General features: G+C 25.9%; 1 protein-coding gene across 1 annotated transcript; it reads left to right on the top strand.

The window, feature by feature from the left end:
* The first annotated feature begins 7,598 nt into the window (after positions 1–7,598).
* LOC140674849 (protein takeout) lies at positions 7,599–12,433 on the top strand. Its single transcript, XM_072908713.1, has 6 exons — positions 7,599–7,741; positions 10,932–10,972; positions 11,309–11,511; positions 11,662–11,833; positions 11,996–12,145; positions 12,230–12,433. The coding sequence occupies exons 1-6, from the start codon at positions 7,716–7,718 to the stop codon at positions 12,382–12,384; spliced, it is 747 nt and encodes a 248-aa protein (XP_072764814.1). The 5' UTR covers positions 7,599–7,715; the 3' UTR covers positions 12,385–12,433.
* The last annotated feature ends 100 nt before the right edge of the window (positions 12,434–12,533 follow it).

Here is a 12,533-nt window from a genome sequence, read left to right as displayed (position 1 = left end):
TAATAACAGATAATAATAGGTAATAAAAATAATAACAAATAATCGTAGATTATAAAGAAGATAGCAAAAAAACATGCGACTCAGAAAATAGCAGACAACTACATGTCACTATATTATAAAAAATGATATCCATTTTTTACGATAATTTGTACATTTACAACGGATCTTAATAATTATCTAAGATATATATATATATATATATATATATATATATATATATATATGTGTGTGTATAATTGATTAAATCTGAATTTTCCAGAATTTTCCATATATAAATATATGCATGATGTGTTTTTATATCTTACCTTCTTTGGCTGATATTGAAGCAAATCAGGTTTATATCAAGGATATTTTATACACAGTTTTTATGATTATAAGCAAATATATAGTTATATATGTCAAGACATATGATATTATATACAGGGTGAGTTACTAGAAATTACCTTTTAAAGTATCTTCATAAATATTCATCTTACACAAAAATGTTTCAGATAGAAGTTATTTGGCTCGAAGAGGAAACAAAGATAGAAATATTAGTTTGACCTTGGTGTATGGACCAAGATTATATAAAGGTGAACCTAGTTCCTGTTAGTAGAGTCATCTAATTGGTGTGTATAAATTAATTCCTCGCAATGTTTTGCGTAAAAATTTAATAAATTACCAGATATTTTAGTAATAGTTTTTGTAAAATTTTGTTAATTATAGCATATTTATTATAGTATGAAATAATTATATAGTATAAAATATCTAGTAATATTCTCTGTATGTATATATGTATTTTTTATTATATTAGATATTTATTTAATAATTACGCACATACATATACACACAAAACACACACACACCAACACACAACTTTGGTCTCAAATTACCAAAAAAGAAACATAAATAACTAAAAGATAAACTCACACTACACATTTAAAATAGTTTATTACAAAATAGTCAAAAGTTTACAGTAAGAGTAAGAAAATAAAAAACTAAAAAATTACATTGTTGGACTATACCTCTACATGGTGCATCTTGGGTTACGCCAAAAAAGTCCGAAATAAAGTTACTTATGTTATTACAGCATTGTGAAATAAATTATGATTACAATTATAAAAAATAAATTACGATATTTTTAATATAAAAGTGACTATAACTCGGAAACGACTCATATCCGGACCTATGTTTATATAGCTTTTTTTGTTTCTTTTCTGGTCCCAAATTACCTCCCGAAGTACTGCGGGCGATTTTCCAGACACCCTGTAAATATATATATATATATATATATATATATATATATATATGTATATTTATAAACATTTTCGAAGTAACTGTATCATAGTTTACAAAAAGTTTAAAGATACAGACATTGAAATCTGTGCAAATTATATACAGTGCATTATGTACAATAGCGTGCAAAAGTTTTCAGCCTAACAATTTTTAATACATATTTATTATACGATAATCGCTAAAAAATGTAAACAAAATTATTTTTAAATTCAACTATAAACAATATTTATCTGCACTTTAATTATACAAGTTTTACAAACTTTTAATAATTTTAAGTACTTTATTTTTTCACAACGTTTATTATAAACAGTGCAAGTGTTGCGCCAAGTATTTTTATGAATAACGCAAAAAAATATCCAATTAAATAAATTAGAAATACGATCTTGTAAATTTTGCCATTGAGTTTACAATAATTCTTGCCATAATTCTGTCTTATTTGAATATTTTTTTTATTTATTTTCTTTGAGTTTTTGCCACAATAGGGTTCAGTCCGACGACTGCGGTTGCCAGTCATAAACTTTTTTTTTTTTTTTAGCGGTAAAGAATTCTTTTATTAGTTTTAATGAGTGTTTGATGTCATTATATATTTAGTTGAAAAATCCAATTACATTCCTAAAATTACTTGGCTCAAAACTTTTACACTCCACTGTATTATATTTATATTATGTAACACAGAAGCAAACACTGTCATGTACGAGTTTTAATATGCGCAGAATTTCTTAACTATATAATTTCTGGAGTTAATCACGATTATACAAGGAAGTTTTCCTCTGTGCGTAAAGTGATTAATAAAAACAACAGTTTTTTTTTCAGTTTTCATAACTAGTAATTTCCGATGTATGTGATACAGTTTTGCAACTATCATGCAAAACGTTTAATTGTTAATTCAAATATTATAATATATACATGATATTATCCCAGCAAGAGTATATTATGAGAATTAATGCACATACAGAGTTAAATAAAGAATATTTCTTTCAATATTTTTATCCAATCTGCTTTATTATTAAAATTCTTGTTTTATTTATTTGTTTAAATACTCTTCAAGAAGATATTAAAAAGTATAAAAAATTATAATATAAGGATATACTTACATTAGATCAAGTATAATACATTGAAGTATGATATCAAATGTACATATTAAATTTAAACATTATACAATATTTTGATTGTCCGAATGCCAACCATCAATATATTACTCGTCCATTTACTCTCTAATAATTATCAGCACTAATTAAGATTTTATTACTGCAATTACACGGAGAGAAAAATTTCTTTAAATTTAATAAAACTTATGCTTAAAATAGTCGAAAAAGCTATTTATTTCAAGAAACTAATAAGATTATTGGATTTTTAAAATAACATGTATAATATTGTTTAATTCAACGAAATAATACTTTTTTCAGTCAATAAAGATAATGTATCATATGGCATAATGTTGTTTGAATAAAATAAATAAATCCAAACAAATTGTTCAAATAAATTGTTCTCTCTGTGTATATATAAATTTTTGTTTTTTTGTTTATTTTATTTTTATATAAAATTTATTATTATTACAGTCAGTATTATACAAAATATAGTGTTATATTGAAAAAGATTATTGCACCTTATCTACGATTACTCTCGATAATTGCATCATTATGGGTCATGTATGTACAATTGTATTATGATTTTTATTTTTATTTCGTTTTTAATATTTCAATACGTGCACGTTGCGTCCAATGTCTGCTAATAATAAAGAGCGGCTTTTACCGCTGAATATTTTCAACTGAGAAATGCAAAGAAGTTGCACAAGTGGTCCAACACAACGGCTCTTACGCTGAGTTCATAATGATGTTCAATTTAAATGCAGAAATCTTATGGATAAAGAGATATAAGAAAAAAATCTTAGGGATAAGAGATATAAGAAAAAACTTGATAATAAACAAAATGACGAATATAAAATGAAATTTGTACAATGTTTTATACTAATGATTAGTGAATTAATAACTAATTTGAAAAATATGGCTTTTTAAAAAAAATAATGTCTTTATATTATTATAAAGACATTATTTTTTTAAAAAAGCCATATTTTTCAAATTTATATTATTTATATTATTATAAACTTTATATTATTATAAACTTTAGTATTCTTTTTTTATCTAATTAAAATAATTAATACACATTAATTCATTAAAAAAATTAAATTAAATAAAAATAAATTAATAACAAATTAAAAAGCACTACTAAATTAAATTTAAAAAATATAAATTTAATTTGCAAATTAATAAGAAACTACTACCTACATCACTTATCACGTTATTATAATTTAACGTCAAGGCGCTACCGCGTTTGCTGTCTTATTGTAGCTGCTAACGCAACGTGAAAGACAAGATCGATGGGTGTGTACATACATACGTGCAAATACGAAAGATTGATGGAAAAAACGAGAAAATTCTCGTGTCTGTCACACTAAATTTCTCAAGATACTGATTACATCAATTTTATTTAGACAGATCGCAATCTCGTTAATATTACATTTAAAAAAGCGCATCAAGCGTTGTTTTTATCCTTACGATATTAATATTTTACATATATTAATTTGGAAAAACGAGTTTGACGTAAGAATTCCCGACAAAGAGAGCGGTAACCTTCTCGACATTTGTGCAGTGAATGTAATATTCGCATCGTCCACCTATTTAATTTATATATGTACGTATGAATTTAGCATCACCGTGTTATTCTCGATATTTTTGTATATATGGAGTTTGGTAAATATAATATAGCTGGACTCGCTGTTTGAACCTGTCGGCGACTCGTGACGTATGCACCTCTTCTAAATTAAATAGCAAGGACGAAGGAAGGAATGGTGCCGAGTGATTTTTTTTTTTACACAACAAGCATTCAACTCACTGCAGCAGCAGCGGTGGCGGCCACTGCTACGTCTTGTCACACATGCATTATGGTAATCGTATGCGTGAATATATAATGCATCAGTGAGAACGATGCTGGTGTACCAAAACTTTCCACAGTATTGTGACATCGGCAGGTGACGGCATTGTAATGGATGCGACACCTTCACGAAAGTACGTTATTTTCGAGACAAAATGCATTATCGTGGATTATTATTTACGTGATGAATGAGTTTACGTAATCCTCGGCGTTGATTTTAAACACGTGACTTTTCTCTCATGCGTGACCGCGTGACTTCATTTGCTAGGCGTAAGCGCATCTCATTTTCCGAACAAAATATTTGCTAAAACTGTACAAAGAAAGAAAAAAAAATTAACATTAACTATGATTAATATTTTAACGTTAATCTTTTCATTTTCTTTATTGAAGAATAATAAAAAGAAAAGTGCGTAGAGTTAATTTAAGATCTAATTTAAATGTTAAATAAATTATAACTATAAAGTAGAGTTCGAAGATTTAATTTTTGAAAAATAAAGGTATTTTTCTCTGCTTTTCAACTCTCTTTTTCTCTTTCGAAAAATCAACGGAAGAACACACATTTCAAAAAAATAGCTTTTCAAAATTAAATTAAATATTTATAAATTAACTTCTAATTTATTAATTATTAATTTATAAATTAATAACCAAAAAAATATTTTTATAATTAATAAGAAAGTTTTTTAATAAAGAAACATTTTTAAACTTATAATTCTTTAATACAATAAATATTATTATTAATAATATTATTAATACTGTTAATAAAATAAAAATTATAAAAGGAAGCAATATAATTTAGAAAATTTCTTTACATGTTTGAGAGTTATATTTTTCTATTAAATTTATTAAGAAATTGCGTATATCATGCACATTAAAACATTAAGATATGATACGAGAAAATTTGCAAGAAAAAGGAAGGAAATGTATGTTTGTATGTGTGCATATATATGTGAGGAAGTTAGTGTTCAAGATTGCCACAGATCTCACCGTCATAGATCCAGATTGGCGCACACGTGACTTGCACGAAGCGTGGACTTGAGTTTTGCTACGGATCGTGGCTTCTCGGTCTAATCGTCAACGTTCTGCTACTTTCGCTAATTTTATTGAAAACAGTGAAATTGCACGAATCGTGCGATACCAGTTTTTCTATACATATATCCTAACGCCATTTATCAACGCAATCGTTACACCAGATTAGTAAATTAGCAAGTTAAATTGAGAAGAGTATCTGTTGTGTAAACAAAGAATATTATTATTCCTTTTTTAATTTATATATATATACATATATATATTTTTTTTTATTCTCTGCCCTCATATATATATATATATAAATTAAAAAAGGAATATTAATATATAATATTTTTCTCTTAATTTTAATATTTTCTTAATATTTTGTGTCTTTATATAATTATATATTTATGTAAAATTAATTTATTTGATATAATCAGATAGAGCTAATATTTTTTCTATTTATAAAAATTAATGTATCATTTATATTTATTTGTATATTCTAGATTTTTAGATTATAATAGGCTATTAATAAAAAAGGCTACTTTATTAAACACTTTTGAAAAAATTTTTACTTCTACAAAGATCTAAAAATTTTGAGAGATAATATAATAATTGAGATATTTATATATTTTTAAAAATTTGGTATTCTTTGAAAAAATTTAAATAATTATACGAAATATATAATTGATACGAAAAATTGGTAAGAGTGACTTTACGTGAAATAATTTTTATATGCCAAAGTCCAAGGGCATATTCTTTTTATGGCGAACAATACATTACACGTATATTCGTGGCGAGAATCTTAAACGAATGCTATGTGAAACGTAAATCTGATGTATCTATCGACCATTGAAGCACAATGAACCATTACAATGTATAATGTTCCTTAATTATAAGATCATCTTTACCTTGGTTAAAAGATCATGGCCAATTCTTTGAATATAAAACATTGTATATTATCTCTTGTTTGTGTGAATGTTAAACAGATATAACATTATCGATGTTATCTCTTTGACATTCAAAGTTATCTGTGATTTTTAATTAGACTAAATTTCCCAACCATTGTTTGTTCCTGATACTATCTCTCTATGCATGCAATAAATTGTTGCAATATCTAAAAAAGATGATTTTATTAATGTAAATATATTACATACATATTATTCTATAACATTTTTAATGGAACGATCGAAAAAATTATTATTCAATCGAGGTTTGAACAGTAGATGTTATATTTTTATCGATTTTCGCATAAATTTTCATAGACAATTATAACATTTCAAGATTTATATTAACATAAATGCATTACAGATGAATGTGTGACTGTATTACGTAAAATATTAAATAAAATATGAAAATATTTTAATTTTTCATTTTTTGGGGGAAATTAATTAAAGTCAAAAATTTTAGTACAAAATTAAATTTTAAAGAATAAAATGCGGACTCACGCAGTTCTGTAATTATATGCATGCATGCGTTTAATTGCTCTTGCTTTTCTGTTAACTTTCATAATTCATCTGAGAATTTTATTATTCAATTGTCATTGTTTTTTTATCTACGTGTAATCTACGTACAACTATATTAAAGTATGATTTAAAATTTTTTATATTTTAATGTTTTAAATTGAAAAAATTCTTTATTTTTTAATTTTTAAAGTTTTATTTACTTAAACACATTATTCTCGACTATTATTTATAAGTTTAGAATTTTGAAACTTGATTCCATTATTATGAATTCTAGAAAATATAGAGAAATGATGTAGAAAAAAAAATTAAGAATTCGATGTCATATTGCGTATTCTTTCCACTCGTTGAACAATCCAAACATAGAACTCTTTTGATGACTTACGATGCAATGCAATCGTTATATACAACAAGAAGAAAAGATCGATCGCAAAGAAAGAGCAACAGTGACATTCGAATCGCGGCTCTTTAATAATAGAGAAAAAATTTGTCTAACTTTTACCTGAGAGCAATCTCTGAGTTGCAACGGAATTACGAAACGTTACCACTTGATCGGAACATGCTTCGAAATGCGTATTGCGTTTACCTTGCCCGGTTTCCTTCGCTTTTCAGCCCGCCCGAGATGAAAGGGTACCAAGCGGTATTTGGGCAAGCACGCACGCGGTTCACGAATCTACTTAAGCGAAAATCTTGGACGAGGGGTAGAGCGGAAAGTGGGGAGGACGAGCGGGCTGGGTGAAAAGAACGATATCGGTGGTGTGACGACTTTTTTTTTCTTTTTTTTCATGAAGCAAGAATATCAAGAAACATAAGGTCCAATCGTCACCGTCATGGTATTGGGGAGTGGACCAATAGTCGACAAGTAGCACGAGGTAATCAACTGAATGTAAGAGTGTAACTCTAACGAGTCCTTATGATTGGGGGACTTGAATTGCTGGTAGAACAGCAAGTGTCACATCATTTCCTGGTCACACTGTCAACCGAGCTTCTGTTAGAGTCACCAGTGAACCTCACGGATCGTCCTCGACCAAGCCAGCCGCTATGTACGCTTTCGTCCTTCGTATTTGGTAAATTAATTGTGACTTATTCGTTTTATTATGCATCTTCATTATCTCACTGCGGCCTTCTAATTAAGTCGATTTGCGGTTTCATCAGTCGTAAAAAAGAAGACCCGCAAGACAGTGGTGAAATCTCAAATGTTGAAATCGTGAAATATAAAATTTTACATAAAAAATATAATACGTCTTACCAATTATTATTATGTGCAGTATTATTATATTCGATATGACTGTCGAAAAATTTAAATTTTTGCAAGCATATTTTATTTTTTAAATAAGCGTTATTTTAAGAAAGTTAGCCGTGATTTTTAATGTTGAAGTAGAAATGTGTGAAAATATCAGATTAAGATTCCAAGAGAGATTCCATTTTTTTGATAAACACGCCCAGGTGCAATTTAAGTCCAATCACATTCGCATAATTTTGAATGTAATTCTTATTCTGCTGTTTTCAAAAATACATTAGAGATAAAAGATGGAGATTTTATTTAAATTAATTTAATTAAAGATTCTTTCAAATTTCAATTTTTGCAATTATAATTGTTAACCGTCGTTAAACAGATTAAATCTCTAATAAATCATGTATTTAAGAAAAGATATTTTTAAATTTTTGGAAGAATGCTAAAAGTCTTTTTTTTTGACCGAATATACAGAATATAAAGGTAAATAATTTCTATATTTTATTTCTCAGTGTATGATTATAACATTTCAGAAAATAAATTAATAATAAAAATAAAATACTTTTTATAAAAAATCATCTCATTAAATGCTTGCAAACAAATACAGAATTACATAATAAGTGTACTTTACACTATAAATAATATAAATGTATAATAATTTTATTATTTATGGTGTAATTTTACACTTATTGTTTATGTAATTGTACATACTCTTTTTAAAATGAATTCAATGTAAAAATGATCAAACTTTTGTTACCGAGTAAATAATAATATTACACAATATTAATTTTATTTTTTTAATAGGATAAAGAAACAATAGTCTCAGTCTGCATTCGATCGAAATAAATTTAATTTATTACAAAAGTAAAATCAAGATAAGATTTGAAAATCGTATACTTAAGTAGTCTAAAATTAATTGCGCGGTATAAAAATAACATAGCAGCGAACTCTTTCTCTTTATTTGGGTGGCATTCATCTTGGTGTGCGTGCTTGATTCACTAATTTAATAGCAGTGTAATATTTCTCTTTGTAGTTATCAAACAAAACACGTACAATATTCAATCTTAGTATGCGTAACATTACCGCGATAGTAAGTCATAAATTATTTATATAATTACACATATTTGAATAAAAAAACAAACAATACTCTTTTGCAACTTTTCATTAATCAGTCATTACAAAACTGTTAAATTATCATTTTAATATAACCATATAAATAATCGATATCAATCATATGCATCTGATTGCATCATGTGCATATGTGTATATATATTTGTAATTTTTCATGCCATAGCCTTCAATTAAAGTTCAAGTACTGCATTTCATATCCATTGTGTTTGTATAAATGAAACGCAACGTTATCATCTACTTCGTTTCTGTAATCATATTTTTGCTAAGCGTGTAATAAGTTTTTGCATTTTCTTACATGTTTACAATGATTGATATGTGTCAAACATGAAACAGAATATTACCTGAATACGCTTTCACTTATCATGCAAACTTTATACTTAAACATTAAAAACCTTGGTGAAATCAAAATATTACATATATAAAATATAATAATAATGATGTAATATTATTAATGTAATATAATATAATATAATATAATATATATAATTAATATAATATTAATATATACATATATATAACAAAAAACAAGAAAGACAGAATTTTTTAGAAAATGTAAAAAAATTTTTAATTTAAAATTACGTAATTAAATTTATATAAAAATATCTGATATTTTTTATACACAATATTAATATATACATATATATAACAAAAAACAAGAAAGACAGGATTTTTTGGAGAATGTAAAAAAATTTTTAATTTAAAATTACGTAATTAAGTTTAAAAATATCTGATATTTTTTACTAAAAATTGTTTTTACACACAGAAATAAGAGAATAAATATTTATGCTTGCAATTCTTTTATACAATCTGTCAGTCAGATAAAAAATATCTTCCATTTTTATGATTTTTTTCCATCTTTTAGCTGCAATATTAGTATTTCTCAATCTTGTATTTTTCCTCTTTTTTTTTTTTATTTCTTTTTCTGATATCTGTTAAAAATCGGTATAAAAAGATAGAGAAAAGAAAATAAATTAAAATTGTTAACAAAGAACAGATAAATTCTTGCGAGATACTTTTAAAAGAAATAATTGCAAAGCAGCTATGTAATTTTCTAAATATTAATTTATTTTACTGATTATATATATTATTTCCTTGAAATGTTTACATACTTCTTCCATTAAAATGAAGAAGAAAAAAGTAACATTTAAACGCGCATAGATTTACATATTCTGACCTTGGTCTTCAATATTGAGATATGTATTTTCTTATATATTTCAATCACTTCGTCATCTTTTTAGATAGAAAATAGTTGTTTTAAAAAAATTAATCTTTTATTAATTAGCAATCTGCCACGTGAATTTACACAAATAACACTTTAAATCATTACAATATTATACTATCGTTGTACTGTTTCTTTTCTAAATGTGCGGACTTAATATCAATATTTAACTCTATAATGATATTATAACTCTACAATTATTACGATCTTGCTACATTTGTGTTTGACTTTATTTAAATTTACTCTGCCAAAATATGTTAAAAATAATAACAATAAAATAATAATAACTCAAAAATAAAAAAATAATAAAACAAAATAAAATAATAATATAAATTGTTCGACATTTTATATAATAAATAATAGAATCACATTTAATAGGATGTTTTTGTCAACATAATATTACAAAAATAGGAACTTGAAGTAAGTGAAAATGTATTAAAAATATTACATCTTGCGCAATCAATGACAAATTTTGATCGATTATTTCACTAGAGATTCTTTTATAATACAAAATAATAAACAATTTAAAATCTAATGTAGATATTAAAAAAAAACCAACTATCAAAATAGCAATCGTTCTATTTTAAGAAATAATAATTAATCATTAAAAAGTTTATTATCTTATTAATATTAATAATTAAGAATTATATATTGTGTCGCTTTGTTGTTTTAGTTTGACTTATACATTATTTACCGTGGCCTTCGCTGCAATACGTGAGTAACATAATATATGTGATTTCCAAAATATTTTTTAATCATTATAGATTATATATAATAAAATTATTATTATTATTGCATTATCATCTCGAATTAAAAACTAGATTGTAATTAAGAGATCATTGAAATACATATACGATGTGATTAATGTGACAGATAATAGAGGCTATTCATATTAATGTATGCGATACTCGATAAATATTCTTTATAAATTACTTGTGAATAAAAATAAGATTATCTGTCGTTGCAATTGCGTACTTACACTATTTTAAATTGCTACTTAATTATCTCTGTAAGAAAAGATTTGCAAATTAATGTTTTGCATTTTTACAGCGTCGTATATAAAAGTATGCAATCGAAAAGACCCTGAAATAAATAACTGTGTGGTTAACTCAATTGATCAGCTGCGAGAAAAACTGATTACGGGAATTCCTGAATTAAGTGTTCCATCAATCGAACCACTTACGTTGAAGCATGTGCGTTTATCCAGAGGCCCCAATGGTGCGAGGCTTGACATTAATCTCACGAATATACAGGTATAAAGCTCCAAACTCTTGATATTTACCTATAAAATAGTTGTATATTTGATAAAAGAAAAAATTGGAAAAATGCAATATTGTCAGAGGTATAATTTTTTCATTCGTCGAATAATAGAAAATATTTTTTAATTAAAAATACTAATTTAGGTATTTGGACCCTCCAAGTTTAAACTTCGAGATCTTAAGGTCGATCCAAACAATGTACAACTTACCTTTAAAGTCAGCTTCCAAAAGCTCGATTTTCGGGGAAAATACAAGATAAACGCGCAAATTCTGTTGCTCAGATTGGTTGGAGAAGGAGGTCTTACTGGAAGCTTTCGTAAGTCTTGCATTTGTCTATAAATTTTTCGCGAATTAAAATATTAAAAAGAAAGATTTAATAAAAGTTAAAATATTAAGAAAATAAAATTATTGCGAAAAGAAAGATTTAATAAAAGAAATTTGTAAAATTTTGTTTATATCTCTATCATATATTTTGCAGTGGGTTACGAGAGCGACTGCTTTTTGAAGTCTCACAAAGTCGTTAGAAATAATCAGACGTACGTAGTCTTTGAAAAAATGAAATTTAACATCAATATAAATAAAGCCCGTATCAATCTGGACAATTTATTTAATGGCGATCCAATTCTTGGTATGTTTTTAAATTCCTATCTTATATAATATTATTTTGAGAAATTTATAGCGAATATGATTTGATTTCTTTCTTTTAAACCAGGACCAGCGAGCAATGAAGTTTTGAACGCAAATAGCGATTTATTGGTGGATGAGATAAAGCCGGTACTAGAAGATGCCTTGTCAAACCTCTTTACCGAAGTTTCCAACAAGATCACTGAAGCGTTTACATATGACGAATTGTTTCCGGACAATTAAGTTTCCGAATAATTTATTCATCTTTCGACTTTATTTTAATTTCATTTATATTTTTCTCTATCTAAATTATTTCGTGATCTTTAAATTACAAGAATTACTATAAACTTTAATTGATATTTCTGTTTTTATAGTACATATCTTATAATAAG

Source organism: Anoplolepis gracilipes, chromosome 16 (genome assembly GCF_047496725.1).
Source record: "Anoplolepis gracilipes chromosome 16, ASM4749672v1, whole genome shotgun sequence".
NCBI lineage: Eukaryota > Metazoa > Arthropoda > Insecta > Hymenoptera > Formicidae > Anoplolepis > Anoplolepis gracilipes.
The sequence above is the reverse complement of the archived record's forward strand: the minus strand, read 5'-3'. Positions and strand labels throughout refer to the sequence as shown.